This window comes from Schistosoma haematobium, chromosome 7 (assembly GCF_000699445.3).
Source record: "Schistosoma haematobium chromosome 7, whole genome shotgun sequence".
Classification (NCBI taxonomy): domain Eukaryota; kingdom Metazoa; phylum Platyhelminthes; class Trematoda; order Strigeidida; family Schistosomatidae; genus Schistosoma; species Schistosoma haematobium.
In genome coordinates, this window is record NC_067202.1 from 12,890,935 (window position 1) to 12,916,588 (window position 25,654).

The 25,654-nt window shown below is 33.0% G+C and overlaps 1 protein-coding gene across 2 annotated transcripts in view; it reads right to left on the reverse strand.

Moving 5' to 3' along the window:
* Positions 1 to 25,654, reverse strand: part of CDC25_2 (cell division cycle- protein) — an 83,321-nt gene that overhangs the window by 16,471 nt on the left and 41,196 nt on the right. For both annotated transcript variants that reach the window (XM_051218032.1, XM_051218033.1), the window contains exons 3-4: positions 20,073 to 20,474; positions 8,569 to 9,041 (exon numbers count right to left, since the gene is read on the reverse strand). In XM_051218032.1, the coding sequence (XP_051064465.1) occupies positions 8,569 to 9,041; positions 20,073 to 20,474 (875 nt within the window). The remainder of the gene's footprint in view (positions 1 to 8,568; positions 9,042 to 20,072; positions 20,475 to 25,654) is intronic.

Here is a 25,654-nt window from a genome sequence, read left to right on the forward strand (position 1 = left end):
TCTGATAAGCTCAGTCAAGTATATGTAATATGTACAAACCTACAAGTTGTTGGTTTAAAAATTCTGGATAATAATACAGTAGGTATTTGTTTTCTAACTTGACTGTTTGATTGGACACTGGATTAGAAAAAAGGCTCGTTATTCAATAAGCAAAAAGATCCTTAAGTTATTTTTTTAAGTAATTCAGCTACCGTGAATTTCTTATTTGAAATGACTATATCAAAAGTTAAGAACCAGAGAGACAGAAGGAAGGAGTTTCTAATATTTCAGGGTAAAATTCAAGACTTCATGAAGTATCTGGTTATCATGCCTTACTTATTTCACTGAGATGTAATAAATAAAGCAATTAACTAAATAAACGACAATTAACAGTGATGAACAGTTCTATTTTCTCTTTCTCACTTAGTGGATACAGAACATCAGATTGGTATGAATCGACCATTTAAAGTTATCTACTGTATTGTATCGAATCTATCATATAGTTTACGGGTTTATCTTTTGCACAATGCCAAATCCATCGCCATCCACATTCAGAAGCCTTATCTTTGTACTTTGATCTACATAATCTATCTTCTATGGTCATCGTTATGGATACTCTCTCTCTCCCCCTCGGGTTTTCATTCAGTTTCATGTTCATGAATGACTTTAATATTTGCGTCTCCATTCTATTATTATTATTATTCGTTTAAATAAACATTCAGCGTTGTTATCAATACTGAATTTCTTACCAGATATTTTATTATATTCATTATTAATTCTATAATTACATATGTAAATCCTTTGTTAAGTAACTGTTAGCTAAATTGAACACCTAACCGTCATAATTTAAATCACAAACTGATCTTAGCTAAATCTGGAAGTATTGGACAAAAAATTGATTGAAATGGGATATTAACTTCAGTGGATCCCGGTTTCGAGATCTAGAGATTAAAAGTTTAAGTGGGAGATCAAAGGTCCTAGGTTTGGTTCGCAGATGAGGGTTTGTGGATGTATGCTATTGAAGAGTCTCACACTAAGACAAAACGGCTGTCCAGGATCTCCAGGCTTTTCACTGGTGGTTTGACTAATATGAGTTTATGATTTAACCTCTGAAAATTCTGTAATCTCCTTAAATATTCTTATACTAATAAAAACCTAACTATTAGATACGAGTGAATACGTTGAAAGAGTGGAAGTTCGAGAGTTATTATATATACTTTTACTGTATATATTCACTTATTACTTCTCTGATAGTATTTTTGTACTGTCCTAATTGTAGGCTTTCATTTAACAAATTGACTGTTATCATATGTTTCATCGTTCATAAATTACCGTTAATTAATTGTGTACATGTTACTCAGTTTTGTACCATAAATAACCAAGTTATGTACAGATTGTTATTTTCTACTTATCGTGCTCTGTAATCGTGTATTTGGTTTACGATATCATGTTTCGATAATGTAATAAGAAGACGAAGATTATCAGAACTATGTGATATATTAGCGTAATACATTTCCAACAATCTGATCACACATATACTTGTTAAGAACATTTATATATAAAAATAAAAGGTGAACTAGATTGGAAATGGGGTAAGAGGAGACAAGGACAATAATAATAATAAGAGTGAACATAATTTGAAACCTAATCACTCTGAATAATAAGTCAATATTACCAGGGTAGGTTTAAGGTGAGATCAGATTGTTCGAAATGTATTGCACTAATATATCACATAGTTCTGATAATCTTCGTCTTCTTATTACATTATCGAAATTTATCAAAGGGACTAATTGTTTATTTTTTGGGTCAAAAATACAATAAAAAAATCAGTTGGTTTTCATTATTTTCTGATTCAGTGGCCTGGAAACAGGAAATAACTGTATGGGTCAGTCAGAGTCAGGATACTTAGTGGGCATAATATATCAAGTGAAATTCATTAGTGTTATTAGCAAAGGCGGAAGTCATACCACTGACAACAGTTCAAATTAGTATCATACAACATAGGGAGAACTCGTATTGTTTGGAATTTGATCACAATCGCCGAGTTTCTGACTTTTTTCCTCAGCTATTATTAAGCTAAAATGTTCACACCCAAATATACTAAAACGTGCAGGATAGATAAGACGGTTGATTGTCTGTAATATTTATCCATAAGAAAACGTTCATCACACTGTAAAATTCAATATTATTTGAAGAATAAATTAGTAATAAGAGACTAAATAATTCCTTAGTGGTAAAGTAGCTTATTGTTGAGAAATGAAGAAATCGGTTATACACAATTAACAAGTTAGTTCGCTCAGTACCGAGAACTGACTGAAGTAGGACAAAAAACTACTGAGGGCCAGGTTAATAATTCGAAATCTATAGACTAGATACGAGAACTCATCGTCTTAGGTTCGATCCCTTGTGGTGCGTTCGTTGATGGGCACTACTGATGGACTAAAAACCAACTGAAAATCCTAGTTGGTGCAAACAAAAAGAGATTGAAACGATTCATATGCACGTATTCGCTATGTTGTCAGGGAAAAAGTACTCACTACCATTATTATTATTGTTGGTATTGCCAGCCGAGTGACGTGAAGTGATCTACCCACTTTTCAATGTTATATAAGTGTGCCATATTTAACATTTTTGGCAACTTTTTACTCAAAGGATGAGTGCTGCATGTTCGAGCGTAATTTTAACTGACGATCAAATTTCCAACCCTGTCTTTATCAGTCGAGATATGGGGATGCGCTACGTTAACGTGTTCATAACAGATGTGGTTAACTTCAAATGCTTGAAATAAACGAAAAATGCACGGAAATGTTGGTTACTGTGTACTTATGGATAACCTCAAAAACTGAATATAGTAAGTTTTACAATGATTTTCCCGTTAAAAATAATGTAGTCATTTGAATCAACATACTTATTATCTAACCATGTTTTATGGTTAGCAATTTTCAGTGAAAGCGAAAACGTATATAAACACACATACTCAGAGGCACACAAGGACAAATGTACGTACCATCAGTAGGTATATCATTCAAAATGAATAGCCTTTATCTTTACATACCTTTGTTTGTTTATTCTGAAGAATGTGTCAACTTATTAGCAGTAAATCACAAGGTCTACAAATTTTGTGGTACGATCAGTGAGACTATAATTTACGGATGACCTTTGAGTGACGCTTAAGAAACCTTGAGAATGTCCGCCTACATACTACGGCTAAATGAAGTTGATAAACCAGTGTGAGGAATTAGAATTAATATTTACAGTTGACAGTTAGGGTTAGGAATCTGATATAGGGTTTTCATCACGAACTGACATCAGCTATAATGAAAAAACTATATTTCGTCAAATGAATAAATTAATTTCGCGCCAAAATTCAAGACCTGTTATCGTAATTCTGATTGGTTCATCCATAAGTTATAGTACCACCGAAGACTTTAACGTTTTTCTGTTTAACAATTCTGAATTCAGAAGGAGTCTTGTGGAGATTTTAGGAAGTTCAATAGTTGAAATCATAAGTTAATTGAAGCTAGACCACCATGGAAAACCTTGAAGCACTGGATGGCAGTTTCGTCCCAGTATGAAACTTCTCAGCAGTGCGCATCCACGACATCGCCCCCTCGAGATTCCGACCCAGGACCTATCAGTCTGGCCCACGAGTGCTCAACCATTAAACCACTGAGCCGGCATCCAATGGTGTTAATGTCCAACTTCGCATTCGCGCGCAAGACTGATATGTACTGGGTCGGAATCTCGAAGGGGGCGGGGTCGTGGATGCGCACTGCTGAGGAGTTTCATACTGGAACGAAACGGCCGTTCAGTGCTTCCAGGTTTTCCATGGTGGTCTAGCTTCAATTAACTCACGATTTCAACTACTGAAAATTGTGAATTCACTGAAAACGGATGGATATGGACGTTTTATTTTTGTTGATTTTGACTATCTACTAAAAATAACCATATTTTGGTTGCCTAATATTAATACCATATGATATCGTATACAAAGGCATGTATGATTCAACATTTCTGTAAATCTTTTACCTGTAGTTGATCAAAATCAACCAAAATCAAACGTCTATATGCGTCGGTTTTCAGTGAATTCAGAATGGATAAACAGAAAAATGTTATAATTTTCTATTCATAATGATGTTCATACGTTTATTTATCAATATAATGTGATGAATAGAGATAATTACTTATTTACTTAAAAATACTGTCGTTTGTAGCAATATCTTTACAATTGATTGATCACTGACTAGTGAATAGTGTCGTGTTTAACTTTTTCTTTGGTGTTGGCCGAGATCGATCAATCAAGTTATATTCTGATCACTAATTTAAGTAGACTATGTTAATATGTTATGCGGTTGGAATTCATTTAAACAGAAATCTCACTTGACTTGAGTGTCATGATATTCGTTAGACGTCAGTTAGTTGTACCTGTATTAATGAGCAAAATGATGCTTATTGGCAGATTTGAACTCGCATTATCAAGACTCATAGTCCAACAAATTACCACTAAGTTATTTAAACCGTGTATGACCTACTGTATGACTAAGATATTTACACCGAAAGGTTATATATTGATAAAAAGTGGAATTTAAAGAATTTTATAATGATTTATGTATTAAGCTAATATCATTATTATTGTAACTATTGTTTAAGAAGAAGAATGTTAAAATCTTATGATGTTGTTGATAATTATTTCTACATTAATATTTGGTTAAGTTACAGTTTTAAAAAAAATATGTGTTCAGCTTTAAGATAAATAGTGTCAAGTCACTCAGACCAGTGGTCACAATAAAACTTGATCGATAGAATATGATCAGCAACTAAGAAGGTAACGCGATGGAGTTTGAAGCAAACGGTAAATGTTGAATCTGAGATTCAGGTACATTCAGATGATGAGTCACGAATAGGGCGCAATGCACGTCCTCATTTCTATATTCCATTTAATCTAATGGCTATATCGAGAAAATCTGCAGAGGATCCTCATATGCCAACCGAGTCTGACCAAATTTCAGTCAAAAATATCAACGACGGGATAATCGAATTATATACTCAGTGATTAGTTAAGTTATGTATTTCATTTCTACAAGAGATTAATCACATATCCCAGTGACAATGCCTCTGGGATACCTTGTAGGAATACTATAGAGGTTATCGCCCCTCTCAAGATTGAAGTTACGCCTTGTGGACGTATGTCAACTAGCATGAAACCATGATTTAAAGTCACTTGTTTATTACCTTCAACCATCTAATTTCAAGATTAATGGTTTGAGTTATACCATGAGTTGACATCTTATTGTAGCTAAAATCCTATAAGTTGGACTGTTCTAGAAGAAACAGTTCATGAGTATAATTTTTGATTTGAAGCTTTGTCATCATGAACTTAGGTCATTTTGAAATCAGTAGAATTTCTAGAACTAAGAGAATTGTTGGTATACATGTACAAGTGGGTGAGAATATTGAAATAAAATTCAGCTAAGTAGGCATGGTAGATGTTAACGACTTCAGAAAACTAGAAGAAATCATGTGAATCAGTTTGCTGATAAATAATACTGTTTGTTTTTTACCGACGATTATTCGAAAAATGAGATTTTATGTCAAAAGAATTGTATTTTCTAAAATTTACGTCATTAACAAGTCGTAGTTAGACCATTACTGGGAATCCAGAATCACTGAAAAGCCTTGTCATCACAGTATAGAACTCCTTAGCAGTGCATATCTACGACTCGGCACCCGGAAATTGAACTTGGAACTTTCGGCCTCGGACTTTAGCCCTGAACCTTTAGGCCACTGAACCGGCGTCCAGTGAGTATGTGACAGTTATCCACCTCTGAAAATGAGTAAGGGTTACGCAGCAGTGTGAATTGGTCATGGTCAAACTCGCACACCATTATACAGCGACTCAGTGGTCTAATGAATAAGCAATTAGGTGGGAGATCACAGGTCATAGATTTGACTCCCAGGTGAAGGTTCGTGGATATGCATTGCTAAGGAGTCCCTCAGTGAGATGAAACAGAAATACAGTGCTTCCAGGATTTCAATGGTGGTCTAACTAAGATTAGTTAGTGATTTAAACCAAGGAATTTCTACAATCTTTACAAATCCTCCAATACTATGGGTTTGTTGTATTTATTGAATTGTGAGCATTGGTCTAGAGAAATTCTATTTCTCACATAATTAGTAACATTTGATGTAAAAGCTTTTAGTTTTAGTAAAATAATCAACACGTAAACTTAATGACAAAAGAAAATTAGCAAGATTATTCTTTCGAAAGGAATTTGAGTGTAAATTTTCAGCCAAACTAATTATTATTACAGTAGGTGGTTGGAGGTAGTCACTAGTAAACCATCAATCAAGATTTTAGTGATATTCGCAACTCGTCACAACAGAGTACATCTGAAATCTTGAGAGAACTTCTAGCCTTTTGATAGATTCGAATCCAAGTCACATAGATTTATCGTTTGATCCATCAACAATGAGTTACTCAGCTTGAAATGAACAGGTTAACACGAAAAAAATTAGATAAACATGAAATTATTTAGTACTTAATGATCAATCAGTTTCAATAATTATTACTTCTTGATTACTCCATGGTTGTTTGTAATTTGTTGTATTTAAATAAGAAAACTTAGACATTTTTATTGTTGCATTGTGTAGTTAAAATAGATCTGTTTTTTCTTAAAAAGAAAAAGGATCTCAATCTGCATGGAATTAAGGAAATTGAAGAAAAGAGCAATATTAGTGGAAGTTAGTGTTTAATCCTAAGTGTTTCAACAGTGTCAATAGGGTATCTCATCTATTAATTACAAGTTTACATATTTGGGGTTAAGTCAAGTGTTTTATTCATATTCTCTGGCTATACTAGTAGGCTGTTTAAACGGAACTAGGTTGTGAAATCATGGGACATTTAATCTGGTTGTCGAAACCTAAGTTGTTTTTTAACTAGCCAATAACAGACTGATCAATTGCAGTCCTAAACCTCAATGGGAAAATACAAGCCAAACAATACCAAGTGAATTTAAATTCACTCCATTGCAAAAGCAAGTGGCTATCAGGACTCAGTAGCTGAGTGGATAAAGCGATAGCGTTTGAAGCGAATGGTACTGGGTTCGAGTCCCAGAGTGAACATCAACTCAGATGCAGGTACGTCCAGCTGACGAGTCCCAAATAGTATGAAACGCGCGTCCTTGATTCCAGTGCTAGCCTCTATCCATCACTGCTTACAAAAAGCTTGTGAATTAATGCAATATCGAGGCATACGCGCAGCATGCACATATGCCAATAACAAACTGATCAATTGCAGTCTTAAACCTTAATGGGAAGATACAAGCCAAACAATACCAAGTGATGTTATGGTTTAAGTTACTTATACGGAGATACTATATAATGTATGCATAATGTGAAAATAATTCTCGTTATGGATGGGTGTATTAGGCGTCCAAACACGAGGAAACACTAAATAGTTCAATTCACTTGATGTTTTTTACTTGTATCTTCCCATTGTTATTTAAGACTGCAATTGATCAGTCTCTTATGGGCATATATGTGCATTCGGTTTCAAATTTTTTTTTAAATCGAGATTATTTTTATTGATTCTGATCAGCTTATCCCTATAAAGTACTTTCGTGGTGCATGCTACTCATGCTGACAGGTATAAGTAGTATGCAACAGCAATCGGAAGTGGAATGTCTGTTAAAAGGAGATTGAATTGAAGAGAAAAAGGAAGGAGAACAGAGAGGAATCGAAGTGACAACAGAATTAGAAGAAACTTGAAGTATGCAAAGGACAACTGGGTGAAGATATGCGAATAATGTATTTAATGTATGGTTTTCGTATTATATATATATATATATATATATATATATATAATTAAGTGACAACAGAATGGATATGTTGTTTATTGAATAATTAATTAAAGAGTTTTAGGAAAACCGAAGTTTATTAAGTGGCTAATGATAATCGTCTATTGCTCCTGACCACTTTAACACGTGTACTAATAAACTTAATATTTAGCCAAGTATGATCACGTCATATATTTAGTGTCTATACGTAAAGGTAATCTTCAACTTTATCAAGAAATATATAGGTTGATGCAAACGATTTAAGTAAATGAACAGGAAAACAAGGGAATCGAAATCTATCTAATTATCTTAACTTCGATAGGATACGTACTGGACTAATCTATGGTAATCACCGGCAGCTAAGAATTAATGAACAGTTGTTTTGCCTCCGTATAGGAAGTAAATAGTGCGCAATCAAGACACCAAAGTGGGTCAGGCATACGATATTGAAGTCTTAAGGCAATCCATTAACCTATTACAGCAATCGGTTGGTATTTAATGTTCTGTATGTCTAACTTCAATCAGTTTCCAATACTCTGCCTCATGCCTAAAATGTTTGAATTTCACTAATTAAGCATTTTTACAAGAGAGCTCCAGGAGTTACCTCGAGAAGTTAGTCACTCATAAATGTATGGATTATTAATACTATAGAGGGCTTTGTAAACATTTTTTAGAATGTTTATAGTTTACATTATGTATTAATAACTTGGTTTAAAACAATCATTGACAGTATAACAGAAAATATACTACTTACAAAATTATCAGATATCATATTTTGATTATGATAACTTCCTGATTCATAAGCTTCTGCAATTGGTAAAGGATTTAATTGACCAGATTTATTATTATAATTATCATTAGGACTAGTAGTATTTTCTTTTAGTTTACTTAATTTCTTTGTTGTTAATTGTGAAAAACGTCGTTTATTCTTTAAACCAAATGCACTTAAATGAGTAATGAATGCAATTGATTTAATTCTTGAATTATGATGTCGTGATGATAGATTTTCACTAGATGAAGATCTATATTTATTCAGGGTAGACTGTAATGGATGAACATAAACTGGATAACAAGTTGGTTCATTTATTGTTGGTAATGTTGTTGACGTCTCTGTTAACATTATATCGGTTGTAGGTTTATTATAGGATTGAAAATTGGGAGATGTAACATCGAATAATGTTGAACCATTGAAATGATTTGTATTAAAGTAATGCTGATCAGTCCAATCTATCAAATGAATTAGAAAAAAGAAAGAGCAAACAACTTAGAAACAAATAATAAGAGTTACAAAAATTTACACAAAAAGAATAAGAAAAATTTATAAAATTGTTTCGTCCTACTATGAATTGTCGGATTAATGAGTAAAGAATAACAATTCCATCAGAAATCGGAACCCAAGGAATTTTCTAGCTAATCTGTGGGAAGAAGACTACCTTTGAAATGCAAGGGGTACAAGGGGTAACAGGAGTAAAGAAGAAAGAAAGGTTCACATTACTACATTGTTTTATAGCAGAGAAAAGAAATTATCAAAACGAATTCTATAGTAGTAGACATGTTGAAGGTATGAGTGGTAGTTGAAAAAGAATATGAATAGATGAATTTGAATCATCCCATTCAATGGTCAAGATAAGCGAATAGATCTCAACCAATTGATTTGCACCTAACAACAAAACCCAATTCATGAACTGATGTCACTTCTTGGTTTGACCACTTCTAACTTTTATTTTTCTAACTTAAGTCTCCATCAAAAAACATTGATCGTCAAGGATACATAATAGTCATCCTAATGACCTCAGTACATGAAGATTTCTTATCTCGTCGACCTATTTTCACCTTCTACGGTAATAAATTTACCTAATCAAATTTTAATAACTAGTTAGATTAACTATTAAGTTCAGTTGGTATTGTTTACTTGAATCTTCCCATTGATGTTTACCACTGCAATTGATCACTCACTTATTGGCATGTGTGCATCCTGTGCCTGTTGCCTCAATATTGCTTTAATTCATTATAAGCAGAGGTGGGTATGCCTATAAGAGACTGATTAATTGTAGTGTTAAACATCAATGAGAAGATTCAAACAAACAATACTAAGTGAATTTTTTAACTTCACCCCATTTCACAAGCAGGACTCAGTAGCTAAGTGGATAACGCCATGGCATTTAAACCGAACAGTACTGGGTTCGAGTATCAGAATGAACATCAACTCGGCGATACAGGTACATCCAGCTGACGAGTCCCAAATAGAACGAAACGCGCGTCAAACATGATTCCACTGGTAGCCATTATTCATCGTTGCTTATATTCACCATTGTTTCCTTATCATCTAGATGATAAATTATCATTTTAAACAATATTAAGTTTATAATTTACTAACAATCTTATAGAAAGTTATATATTCATGCAGATATCGGTTGTATCCAGTTCACAACATACACAAAAACAAACATTGGTACAAGAAAGCACTAAATACATATGCGCCACATAAATCATTCGATTTGTGTGAGGGCTGTGATACTGCCCGGGTGCCCAGATCGAAGCAGATTCAGAACATACATTACGATAGATTATGAATTAAAACCAATTTGTATACTCGAAACCATGTATATATAACTTGAGAATATTTTTGGTCACAGGATTGATAAAAATCAACCATATATTTCAACTGATCTGTCTGAGAATTTCCGTTTTACAAACATAATCTATTTAATTGATTCATGAAGAAAAAAATCGATAATCTTTGGATATAATTTATGATAACAAACAGATATCTATCTATCTATCTATCTATCTATATATATATATATATATATATATATATATATATATATATATATCTGAAGACCTGAACGCCTTATTTAGTCTCTAGACAAAATGATTTGGTAATAACCCTATTAAATACATTAGAACAAATGTAAGGGTATTTTATAATTGACAACTATCAATAGTTTTACCTTATGAATGGTGTTATTATTTTAGTTTAAGGAGGAATAAAATGGATTATCATCATTTATATAATAATAATAATAATAATAATAATAAAACAATAGAAAATCGATATTTTAATCAATATTAGGAGACTGTATATTATATTTAATAATTAATGCAATAATATTTCAATGAAAAGTTTATAAAAAAAACTTTTCTTTACTGAAGTAGAATAATGACTACTAATGGAATTTGAGGAAAAATTAAGTTTTGTCCTATTGGATACTTGTAAACAATTTACTAGTATTAGCTTAGATACAAAGATTCAAGAGCAATATGTTTCGTTTCAAGCTACAGAGAACCAGATTGATTATGTTTGTATCATTAAAAATTCCGAAGGACAATGGAAGATATAAGGATCAGAAGGGGAACTGATATAGCTTCAGATTATCATCTGGTTGTGGTTGACAAGATGAAACTGAAGCTATAAAAGCATCAGACAACTAGGAAAACAGCAATACAAGGGTTCAATACAGGCCTCTTTAGAGATACTCAAAAAGTCAACGAATTCAAGATAACTCACAACAACAGGTTCTAAGCTCTATAAGATTTACTTGAAGAAAAGGAAACCACTATAAATGAAAATTGGAAAAGGATCAAAGAAGCACTAACTTCAACGTGTTAGGAGGTTCTGGGCAGCAACAGGTATCATCATAAGGAATGAATCTATTTGAAAACCCCGGACAAGATTCAAGAAAGGAAGAATAAGAAGGCAGCAATTAAAAATAGCAGATCAAGAATAGAAAAAGTCAAGACACTCAACCGCAACCAGTGGAGTTCATCCGGGTCTGTTGTGAGATAGGAACTCACTGATAACAATGGTGGACGGTGATGCAACTCCGTGGATTGCTTGAAGTTAGACATTAACACCGGTGGACGCCGACTCAGTGGTCTAGTGGTTAAGCGCTCGCGTGTGAGACTGATAGGTCCTGGGTTTGAATCTCGCGGGGTGCGGGATCGTGGATGAGCACTGCTGAGGAGTCCCATACTAGGACGAAACGGTCATCCAGTGCTCCCACGTTTTCCATGGTGGTCTAGCTTCAATTGATTTATGAATTCAACTATCAAATTACTATAATATACACAAAAACACCCTTCTCTGATTATAATTAGATTTAGATTGATTCAGTTGCAACAATGGTTGCTAAACAACCATTGGAAATTAGGGTATGTTAAATGCAAATATCACAACTTAGGTTGCTTATTATCAAGATTGTACAATATCAAACTCACAAAAAGGAAACCGGGTATTTCAAGCAGTGTCACAAATATGTTACCAATTTAATTCCTCCCCTCAATTGAGTTTTATTCTCATGGTTTAAACTTTCAGATTAATAGGATAACTTCAGGTTATATCGTTTTTTTGTTAGTTAATAATTGTCCTTACATGCACGAATAATGGTCATGACATTTGCTTCAATCTATATATGTTTTTTATAGTGCTTTTTGGTATTAATTGATCGGTTTTTTTTCTAACTTTAATTTGCTAATTTGTTGTTATTCCATTACAAATTTAGATCTCCTGAATATCATCTGACTTTGCTCTAGCTTTCACGGGGTTTAGGATTATAGCTAAAGCATTGTATATTGTCAGATCTATTGATTTCGCTGTTACGATGGCTCCCAGAAGGTGTGATGAAGCCTCCAAAGGATTTAAAGCAGTAGAAGAGATTAAATCCAACCACAATCCGATAAAATTTTCTAGAATATTAACGTGACATGCTGTGATTGAATAAATGTATAAATTTTCTACGTACGGATTGGCTGAATTATAATGATGTTATAGCCTTTACCAACAACCTTAAATTGACTCGTACATTTTCGGAACTTACTTTAGTAATGCTTTTCCTGTTTACTTCTATCTTTTCGATTTGCGACTTGGGGATTCTACGCATTCAAGTGTTGAATTTGTAAGCCATATTGCCTATAGCCAAGTAACAGACTTAATATTTGCATGGATTAATTTGCTTATGACAAGAAGGGCTAAATAAGCATGATATTAGTCATTACCCTATGATCAATCGATTTGTATTTGACCTCTGTTTAACCTAATGGATATGGATTACTGAAAAGCTAGAGAAATATATTTATTATTTCTCAATTTTTACTGATTTATAGGTTGATGATGATTGGAACTGATTTACCTACTTAGGCCTGTTACCCTTAGTGGATGAGCATAGACGTCCCGCAAGCATTTTCCATCCAACTCTGTCCTGGGAACTGCTTTTCAGTTCTTTTCAGTTGCTATTCATCCTTTTTTATTATCACTAATATTATTATTATTAATGGCTTTATTTAATATTCTATTTTTGGTACAATCTAGAATTCTCAGCACAAGTATTTTAACAAGTTTTCTATCCCTATTTCTTGATCGATCCTGATAATAAATATGGTTTGATCGACAGTTAGAAGTTAGCAGTTCAGGAATCGACATCTGAATCATATTTATTCTTTTCAATGCATATTGCCAGCAACCACGATATCTGTGATTGGGCTCTTTTGTAATTTGTACAGGGAAATGTAATAAACGTTTCATAAGACTAATAGACATAATCACATGTTAAAACAAACAGAAAAACAGATAACTTGTTGAAATATCCAGATAGCAGGAAAAGGTAGTCCAGTCTTCTTTTCTCTTCTCCGATATTTTGTCTGGATCAACGATTGTATGAAATATAAGTATTCGAAAAACCGTTCTCATATTTGACTTATTTGATTCCGTTATTTAGTAACGCGATTTAAGTCGCTGATTATATACGAGGATAGACGACATATACATTTCAATAACAATCATGAGTTGATTGAAGCTAGACCACCATGAAAAACCTGAAAGCACTAAACAACCGTTTCATAGATTAGTTGAAGTTAGACATTAACACTGTTCGATGCTAGCTCAGTGATCTATAGGTTAAGCGTTCGTGCACGAGACCGATAGGTCCTAAGTTCGAATCATGTAAGATAAGATCGTGGATGAGAATTGTTCTTAATTCATTTAAACAGTACAAATTGTAAAAGATACAACATAAATCATAAAAAAAGATTACGAATTTCATTTTATTAAGAAATTTGTCGAACTTAACACACACACGCACACACAAAGAAACTCAATTCATTTTAATGGACAACTCGATTTTAATTTACTATAAAATGGAGATTTTTATTGTTGCTTTGAGAAAACAGAAAGAAAAAAGAAACCTAGAAATTAGATTAAAATTGTATTATTTGTAATAATAATAATAATACTAATAATAGTAATAATAATAATAGTAATTTGTAATAATAATAGTAATAAGACCATGTATATTAAAGATGTATTCGATTAGCTTAGTAATTTGTCGATTACGCCCATTGTACTCCTATATTTAGAAGAAAGATGGTAATTAATAATAATAGTAACACTAATGTATTGTCAAAGAATAAGTATAAAGAAACATTTTGATCCAATTGTACACAATTTACATATTATTTGTCAAATTAGGTTTCTTTTTTACTTTGATAGGTCTACAGGTAATGATGTTATGAATACATTAAGCAGGATGAAAATCAATTTTGAACATTCATAAAACATGCACTCACAAAAAAGGATCAATTCTTTCATTAAAAAAACAAACAAAATTGTTATGTCTATGAACTTTATAACTGAGTTTAGAACAAAGTATTAGGTTATTACGTACCCCATTAAGAAGTTTTATGTTGCGTAGCTTAGAAAAACATTTCAAAGAAGAAGGTTCGGGGAAGTTAACACAAGAGAGGAGATTAATCTATAGATTTTGAGGTGTCATAGTTAGTAAGATAATTGACGTCTGTAACAATTTGAAGTGATCCTATCTCTTTATATTTCTTTAAGTTTTGAATACATACCATTACCTTATCTTTTTTTCGTGAGTGTTCAAAAAACTTTTGTTTTGTTTTCAACTATTATAAGTAATAACAAATTGATTTCTGAACCCTTACTGCTTTGAACCATATCACACTAGCTTCGTGAGGGGATTCTTGGATTTCTAGTGAGAAGCCGTGACCAGTGGAGCTAATCCATGTCGGTTACAGACAGGTATGGAAGATGGTTGCGCAATTTCGTGGATTGCTTGATTTTAGACACTATCACCATTGGATGCCGGCTCAGTGGTCCAGTAGGTTGTGCGTTCGCGCGCGAGATAGAAGGACCTAGGTTCGAATCCCGCAAGCGGGATCGTGGATGAGCACTGCTGAGGAGTCCTACAATAGGACGAATCGGCCGTCCAGTGCTTCCAGGTTCCCAAAGGTGGTCTAACACCAATCGATTCATGATCGCAATCAAAAACTTCATAATCTTCACAACCCATATACTAATATCACATTGTGTTTATGTACACGTTGAATAATGTAGACCGTTACGAATTGGCTATGAGTTTAACATAATTGCCTTTACATCAGTTTGTGCGTTAAATACAAATCAGAAAATGTTTACAAATTGATTTGCTTATTTATGGACTATATTTGTAATGCATGTTGCTTTTGCTGAAAGATATAAGTAGTATATTGCAGTAATCAATGCCTGCCAAAAGATGATTGCAATGAAGAGAATAGGAAAGAAGTTTGAAAACAATCGAAATAACAACATAATTAAAGGAATATTGGAGTATGTAAAGAAACAACGAAAAGAAACTGTGCATATGATCTATATGTAATGTATGATTTGCATAATTTACTAACCCCCTGTATGATTTTGCACAAAATAATAAATTGGTTTCCCCTACTTGAGTTCTCGTTCAATACACATTTATCAAAATATATAGTCGACAGTGGAATAAGGACAGTAATGACAACGCCCATAAATCATTGTTAAAAACTAATAGACCATTGCATTTATAATGAAAGATTTATTAATTCAAACACTAGTAAATCTTATATTTTTTACAAATTTAGGTTAATACATATGACATATCGTAAACACAGTTACGGAAATAATGATTCAGTATTTACATTTATGAACAAAGGGGTTAATACACAGTTGAAGATTTTAGGGAAATAGTAGTCTATCGTTGAAAACAGTTAAAAATATCCCATGTATTATGGTTAGAAATACAGCTATATTTCATAGGCTACATCAAAGACTGTTTTCATTCAGGCAATCAATGAAAACTAAGAAGCACTGAAAAGCTATTTCATTCTAGCACTATAGAACTCTTAAACATTTTGTATCCACAATCACACTGAAGATTGAAATCATGATGTTCGAATTTTGCATTGAACACTTAACCGTTTAACCGCTGAGCTAGAAACCATTAGTCTATGACCTCATGATGGATGAGTACTTCTGAGAAGTTGTACAATAGGTTTTATAGTTTCTGACAGTTTTCTAGCCAAGATCAGTCTTTAATTTAAAATTTTCCAATATCCACAAATCCTCTATACTAATTACACAGTTAAAGTTGACGAGGCGTTTTGCAAAAAACTGACCACATTGTTTCATAATTAGAATGGAATGTGAAAATCTGTTTTCATTATTAATATGTAGCTGCTATTATAAGTAGTCACTGATATTAATTAATATGTAAAAAAAATTGAGAATTGTCATCTGATGTGACCGCCAGTTTTTATAATTATTTATCACTATGTAGCCCTTCACGTACACACACACATACAAGCACCGAACATGAGTTTGAAATTAGAGAAGGGTATGTAAGCCGAAAGTGTATGAATCAGCCTTGCTATTAAATCTTATTGAAAATTAAAAGTGAATCTAATGATAACAAATCCTTTTTCTTTTTTTTACACAAAGCTTCTCTGACATAAATGACACCCACTTGTTTTTCTATTTTATAGCTGTCAGCATCTGAAGAGATTCGAAGAAATGGAAATGAATTCATGAGTTATTCTGGTACGATAGTTGTTGTTGTTGTTGTTATTCTGATCAAATTTTATATGTTGGTGGGGGCGGGTGAATATACCAAATTATTAACAGTAAAAACAGTTATTTGTGTTGAGGAGAATAAAAACTAAGATTAGTGCAAAATAATATGAATTCATTTTATTCCGTTTGGTTCTTATCAGCTGTTTACAACCTACAATATTTAGAATTCGTTGTTCTTGAAACACCCTTTCACATTCATTAATTCCTCTTTCAGTTCGATTCAAAGAATAATTCCCGAAAAGTCAAAGACCAAATGGGTTAAAAGCAATCAACAGTGAGTACATTTTGAGATGATGAAGAAAAGGTGTAGTTTAAGAGAATGGTTTTAGTGGAGTAGTATTCTTTGATTTGGATGATTAGATTATAAAGCTTTTATGGTTTTCCTAGAGAAAAACTTATATTTGAAGTTTGTACTAATTCTGTTGAAGCTGAAGTAAAGAAAGCGATGGAATCTTATTTGATAATGTTAGAATAATGTGGTGAGGAAATATCTAATTATTTAGAGTATCAGGGACCTGTGATGTTTGCTTCTTCTTCAAGTGACAATGAATCAAATTTTATGATATTGTATAACTAGGTCTATTCACTAAATTACTATTTCACTAATGTCAAGCACTATTCAGTTTAATTTACACAAACCGAACAGGTAAAATCACTTAAAAACCAGTGTATTCAAATAGTCATTTTGAAGGACAATTGAATCCTCATCTACCATCTTATCATTCTTATTTGAGTATCACGAGTTTACAGTCTCCAGTAGCACGTACCAGTATTATGCAAGTACAACAGTGCTGATGAAGATAGCCAAAAACACCGTATTTTAAAAATGAAATTATCTCCACAATTAAAAAACAACACTTCAAACAAAAAACTATTTATTCATCTAAAGATAAAACAAACTAATCATTGTTACTACTCGGTTTAAAACGTCATTCATTCACTGATAAGGACGTCTAGATTTTAATGAAAAGGTGTTATATTCAGAGTCTAATTATCTTGAGAATAAGCCAGTTGCTCAAAAGATTAGAATTTGGGAGAACTCAAAGAGTGGATACAACTGCACCATTTCAAACGATTTCGAGCCATGTCATTCAAGGTCTCTAACCGTCGGTTGCTATCACCTCGCGGATCCCAACCAGATAGTCTACACCTACCAACATGGCTCAGTTCACTTGTCACAAACTTCATGGATTTGTGCCATGTTTTGTTCTGGCTGCCCATAACTTTCTTCCAACCTACTCTTACACCATAAAACATCACACGTCGAGGCAGTCGGTGATTGAGCATACGTAACACATATCTCAGCCATTTCAACTGATGAAGTTTCACTACTTCATCAATTGATTTGCCATCCTAACCTAGTAATCGTTTCTTAACAACTGTCCCAGGATATACGAGCAATGCTTCGAAGACACCTATGATCGAATACTAGTAACTTACAAATATCCTCTACTCTTACCGGCCGTAAAGTAGGACGCGATGAACTGCTGCTCAGTAAACCCATCCTTTGGCTGGTAGACGAATATCTCGCCTAAGCCATAAATGACGCTACTTGGAAAGTGCTAGTCGAGCCTTTTATATCTGTGCTGAGATTTTCTCACATACCAGACTACACGGGCTGATGGGATTTTCAAGATAAGTGAAGATATTAGTGACATAACATGATATGACGAACAAGAATTAGGCTTTATTCAACCTGCTGTTTTACCAATCCATAAAATTCCACTCCATAAAAATGACTTAAAAGAGCATAAATATTTGTTAAAATTTCTACCATGTATTGAATGATGAGTTGAAGTCATTATTCTTTCAGTCCATGTGATCACTGGTTAAAATAGTTCTCAATAGACAAGAAGATATACATCATGCACATATTATGAAGTCATACTTAATAATCATTTAAACAGGATGTAGCTATAGCAACTACCACTTTTACACGTTCATATGATTTATCCTTACTTTTAGACAAATGAATTATTATATTCGTCCTAGTCATTTTGTCATTCAAATGTGACCTTGAGCATGTATGTATAATAGTAAGTATGTGTCTATATGATAGCTTGTATTTTTCATGCTTATAAACGTTGGATCACGGTTTACTTAAATGGCGTTGGTACGTTTACCATTTTTGCTTCCCTTCCCCTCTTGCTGTCTGTCTGAATAAATGAATGTCTGAGATAAGTTTATCCAACCTAATATGTATTTGACTTTTTATTACCACCTAGTTGGGGTTAGCCTAAGTTAAACATACGAAATCAAATACAATTTAAATTCATGGCCCATTTATGGTTCGTTCATAAATTTGATCATTAGTGAAGTTAGAATGTGGGCCTAGATATTAGAGATGAAAGATTAAGTTCACTGAACATTACAGTGATTACAAGTAATCATACAATAGAGTGAATGAAGAATCCTAAAATAATGAATTAAGATTTCATAATGTTTAACTGAGTTTACGGTACATACAACAAATCAACCTTCTCAATTCAAGTATTAAACCACCTCACGAGAACTATTGATGTTTTAATGTTTTATATTTTATATTCTACTCCCACATGCAAGATTGTTATTGATTACTGCTGAAGAGTCCTATATTATGACGAAACGGATATCTATTGCTTCCAGGTTTTCAATGGTGAACTAGTTTAGATCAACTCGTGAATTCAACTGAGAAAATACTATAATCTTCACAAATCCACATATTGATATTAGAGTAATTCTATTAACAACTTAATTAAAAACAATTTTGTTCACTTATATCTATATTGTTTTAATAGTTGAAATAATCAGTCAATCAGTCAGTAACAACTTAGAACTTCGTACGTACGTACATCAGTTCGAGTTGTCACACCACACTAGCACAAAGATGCAGTTGTCGATTCAAATCCCGTAGTGGTAATGGTAGTAAAAGTATAACCAGTAATCGGAAGCATTAGGGTCTGAAAATGTTATTCAAAGAATATAATTCAATGAAATAAATTTGGAAAGAAAATAAAGGACACGAAGAATTCAAAAGATTAGAATTTAAGAGAACTCATAGAGTGGATGCACCTGCACCATTTCAAACGATTTCGAGCCATGTCATTCAAGGTCTCTAACCATCAGTTGATATCACCTCGCGTATCCCAACCAGATAGTCTACACCTACCAACATGGCTCAGTTCACTTGTCACAAACTTCATGGATTTGTGCCATGTTTTGTTCTGGCCGCTCCTAACTTTCTTCCAACCTACTCTTACACCATAAAACATCACACGTCGAGGCAGTCGGTGATTGGGTATACGTAACACGTGTCCCAGTCAGTAGTCGAATTTCAGATTACACATGGATTTTAACTATAGTTATTCATAAATTCATATTTATTCACTTATACTTACTAGGAGATTGTGATGAATATGAATTATTTGTATAACTTGATCGTTCTCCAAGATATAAATTCATATCAGAATTTATTTGATGATCAGGTAATTGTTTTAATGAATTCTCTATAGTCGAATTATGATATTCATTAGAATGATTTAAATTGGATTGAAAAAATTGTTGTTGTTTATAATAAGGGCTAATCATTTGTCCTATAGGTAATGAATATTTTTGTAAATGATTAATAGATGCTAATGAATTTTGTAATGAATTCATTGGTTGATGTGATGTACTAGAATAATGTAATGATCCATTATTTTTAATTTGACTATTTTGAAACATATCTGGATCATACATTTTAGTATGACGTTGACTTAAATATAAATGACGTAGTCGAATACACCAAAATATAATAACACCTAGACGTAAAGAGAAAAGAAAATAGAGAAATAGAAATAGAACTACTTAATGTGCAATAAATTCCTTATATAAAAATAATCTCAATGGTTAAGATCATGAGTTAGTTGAAGCTAGACCATCATGGAAAACCTGGAAGCACTGGAGACCCACAATAGGACGAAACGGCTGTCCAATGCTTCCAGGTTTTCCATGATGGTCTAGCTTCAACTGACTCATGATCTTAATCATTGAAATTACTATAATATCCACAAAACCCATCTGATAAAAATCATCGTTGAATACAAAAGTGACTGTAGATTTTTGTGGAACATATGAATTGTAGCTAGAAATGGAGTTCAGTTTGAACGTTTCGTCTCATATAGAAGTTGTCATCTGAGCATACTTGCTAATTTATAGTGTTTATATTCACATTGAAACTTGCAATAAGTACTCGTTTTTTTTAAACGCTCAAGATTTTACTCAATGAGCTACTGGGTTTGAGTATCAAAGTGAATATCAACACGGGGAATAAACGGCTACATCCAAATGACAGATCCTAGCCAGGACAAAACGACGTCTACTCCGGAATTTCGTCTAACCATACTCCACCTTTACTAAATAACTTATAACAAAATGGCTATATTCTGACAATCTATAGAGAATTCATACATGCTGAAACAAACTAATCAAAATCTAATCTTAAATATCAACAGTGGGATAACTGAAACAAACAGATACTCATAATCACAAGCTTTTTAAGCAAAGATGTATAGTGGCTAGTAGTGGAATCCAGGATGCGCGTTTCATCCTACTTGGGACTCGTCATCTGGAAGTATCTACATCGCGGAGTTGATGTTCACTCTGGGACTCGAACACAGTACCGTTCGATTCAAACGCCATCGCGTTATCCACTCAGCTACTGAGTCCTGATAGTCATCTGCTTGTGCAGGTGATACCCAATTATACTCGAAGTTAATCAATGTTCTAGAAGAATGTTTTGTAAAATTAAGTCATTTCTTAACAGGAAGTGCAGTTAAAACTGTGTACATGTTAAGTAATATTGAAGTAGGAAAATTCGATTAACCAAGGTGAATCACAATAACAGATGCATAAGATTTGTTTTTATTTATTGTAAATCTAATTATAGTTATTTTGTCATATAGTAAAAAGTAGTCCATTTAGGGTTTATGTTCTACCATACTTGAAATTAGTCACTTTCCCACTAATAAGTTTCAACAGTTGTCATTTTATATTATAAACTGATTGATATTAGAAATGTGAACTGTTGGATGCAAAAATTATCAATTTAAGTCATTATGATTGTCTCAGTAACTAATATTCAAGTGTTTGACTTGGTTTACTGTTATAAGTGCTCTCCATTAAAGAATTTCATAGCTATCTAATAGTTCATAGGTTTTCTTGATTATCAAGATGATTTTATTTTATGTAGAAACTGTTTCTTAAATTGTTCTAGTCTTTATAATTCTCTTAATCGAAATAATAGAAACTCATTTTTCTTGTGGGCGAGCTTTATATCACTAGAAAGTTGTATTCGTTATTCTCAATGTAAGTAACTAATATTTGTATTCATTGAAACTAACTACAAAAGGTATATATTATATATTTATACGAACTTCGAATCAGTTACTAGAACGATGATTTAATTTTCTAGGTTGAGTGACTTTATATCATGCTATCCAATATGTTTATGATTTCGGAAGGGTAATATTTGTTAGCTTAACGTTACAGAGCGCTTCAATATCGAGAAGATTTAATATGGAAATTTATAAATTTCTCCTTTATTTTTCTGAAGCATGTAGAAATTTAGTAGTTGAATTCATGAGTTAATTGAAGCTAGACCATCATAGAAAATCTGGAACTACTGGACAGCTGTTTCGTCCTAATATGGGACTCATCAGCAGTGCTCATCCACGATCCCGCTTGCGGAACTCGAACCTAGGGCCTTCGGTTTCGCGAGCAAACGCCTAATCTTCACAACCCATACTGATAAATATTTAATTAATGTAAGAAAATGTTAAAAGTATTATTGATCTGGACATTCAAATTATATTGCATCACGATTTTTACAACAATAATGACAAACGGTAAACCATGTAAAAATACGTATAAAGTCTGTTAGACAAACTTCATAATTTTATTTGTTAATTACTTTCAATAATCATGAGTGTGTATATCAATCTAATTTGAAAATTTAATAATAACTTAGCAATAAGTATCTTGATCTATCATGATCTCATTTAGTGTGATGAAACAAATCATGAATAAGATGTTTCAGTGATTTTTAAAAAGGGAGATATTTCAATGAAGAAAAATCGATGGATCTGGGCTTTACCGTCGCGTCAATGGTAAGTGCACAACCTTTTTAAGGTAACAAACAATTATCAAAATACAGTTAAGAATTAATTTTGAGCATTAGTATTGTAAGTTAGCGTAAAGGTTTTTGGACATCAGTTGTAACACCAGTTTACTCAAATGTATATCCCAAGTCCAAGTCTGTGTGTAATAAGCTCCCTTAACTTCTATTTGACTTAATAGGATAAGATCTCAAAATCATTCAATAGTGTGGTTCAGCTTTATGTAAGGAAACGTGACAGATGAAATTTAGCAATTCATAAATGACTTTAGCAAGATAAAGTTATTTTTTAGCGGATCAAGATGTGGAGGATTTTTCACCTAAAAATCCAAATCGATTAAAGTTAAAATGTAAAGTTTAGATCAGAGTAAGTAGTTGGGCTTAGAGTGAGAGAATTGACAAATAGTTATAAAGATAAAACATTGATATCAAAGATCAAGAAAATTATCAATTATTTAGAAAAATCCATAAAAACATCTCAAACTTTAATGAGGAACTTCAGTTCCAGTTATTTTTGATGGGGTTTTGTTCTCTGAGCTCAGAGAACAAAACCCCATCGAAATCATCCACCTGAGCTACAAATCTTCTCCACCATCTCGATTCGAGTTGTTTTCTAAAATTTTTTCGCAGTTAATAAATTGGTTCCATCATATCTCTTCATTAGTTGCAATAGTTCATTTATGTTTTCTTGATATTGCCAGGTTTATCAATTTTAATCTTTTCAGGAGCATAATATTCCTATGTATTATTCATTTTTTTACTCAGATGTTAATAAAATACAATTTGCTCGCCAGTAAAATACACTTTTGTTCTTATTTCATAAGCATAGTCTAATTCTATCATCATCCAACCCTATTTATGATGCTTGTTACTCAACGGACATACTGAGACAGTAGGTATAGAATGTACATATTCTAAAGGAGACTGATCAACTTTGATCTTAAACATCAATGGAAAGATTCAAACAACTTATACAAATGATAAGTCATCTTTAACTTTCAACTAACGGTTAAAACACTTATATACCAAAGAAAAATTAATTTTATGACTAGATGACCAAGAAAAGCATCACTAGCATCGACATACAATTACAGGAATGATTTTTATGTAAGAGGTGAATTGTGATTATTAGTGGAATATAGAAGAAGAAATTAGGAAAGAACGATGGAAATGGATAGGACATACATTACGTAAACCATCAAACTACAGCACGAGGCGAGCTCGACCTTGGAATCCTGAAGGGAAGCGGAAAAGAGGAAGGCCAAAGAACACATTACGTCGGGAAATAGAAGGAGATATGAAAAGGATGAATAACAACTGGAAAGAGCTGGAAAGGATTTCCCAGGACAGAGTTAGATGGAGAATGCTGGTGAGCGGCTTATGCTCCTTCACGAAGAGTAACAGGCATAAGTAAGTAAGTAAGTGGAATCTAGTGTTCTGCCTTATTTAGGACAAGTCAGTTTGATGTATTCGGATTCTGAAGTTGATAAACACCTACGAGAATCGAACACGGAGCCTTTCTCATCAAAATTATAAAAAATACTAGATTCCACTACTGAGTTATAAAGCATCTCTAATAAAACTTGTGAAAAATGACTATGTTGAAATAATCCTTATAGGATATACTTATGTTAACTGAAACTAATCAAAATTCAGTTAAAGAATATCAATAACACGATATATCAAAAACCTTTATTAATTAAATATAACATTGTTATAATAACTACAGTAGTATTTATATGGAACAAATCAGTTGTAGTTAACATTGGAATGCAGAATAAGTGTTTTTCCTTATTTAGAACATGTCAGTTGGACATAAATGGCACAATTCTATGCTGATTTTCATAATAAGGAATTAAACAAAGTACTATTTCACAGATTGAAATCATGAGTCAATTGAAGCTAGATGCGCACTGCTGAGGAGTCCCATACTAGAACAAAACGGCCGTCCAGTGCCTCCAGGTTTTCCCTGGTGGTCTAGCTTAAATTGACTCATGATTTCAATCTGTTAAATTTCTGAAATCTGCACAAACTCCTTCTAATAATAATCATCTGCTCACTAGTGACTGACTTCAAGAGATACTCCTGAAATTCTAGTGAGAAGCCGTTACCAGTGGAGATCAACCAGGTCTGTTGTGAGATATCAGCTCATTGAAGACAATGGTATACAGTGGCGCAACTTCGTAGATTGGTTGAAGTTAGACATTAACACCATCGGATGCCGGCTCAGTTGTCTAGTTGGTTAAGCGCCTGACGCGAGACTGATAGGTCCTGAGTTCGAATGTTGCGGGGTGCGGGATCGTGGATGCGCACTGCCAAGCAGTCCCATACTAGGATGAAACAGCCGTCCAGTGCTTCCAGGTTTTCCACGGTAGTCTAGCTTCAATTGACTCATGATTTCAATCAGTGAAATTTCTAAGAATCTCCACAAACTCCTTCTGAAAATACTATTTATTTCAAATTTTCAACGAGTCATCCACCAAGCTATCGATTTTCAATAAACATGAACAAATGTGATGTTTCTTGATGATTATCAATGAAAGTGGTAATTATTTAAGTTATTATTCAGGACCGCTTTTCGTTCAATTTTTTTTCTATTGGCATATGGTACATTGATTATACATCGATAAACGCTAATAAGCATAGAAATTTTTTATTTTTCTTGAATAAAATCTTATCGACAAGTGATTTTTTTCAGATCGTAATAATTTCATGTTACTGTTATCATGATCATTAGTAGTAGTAGTAGTAGTAGTATGGTGTATGCTATTTTCGTTGACAGACATAAGTAGTATGTAATACCAATTAGAATTCGAATGCCTGAAA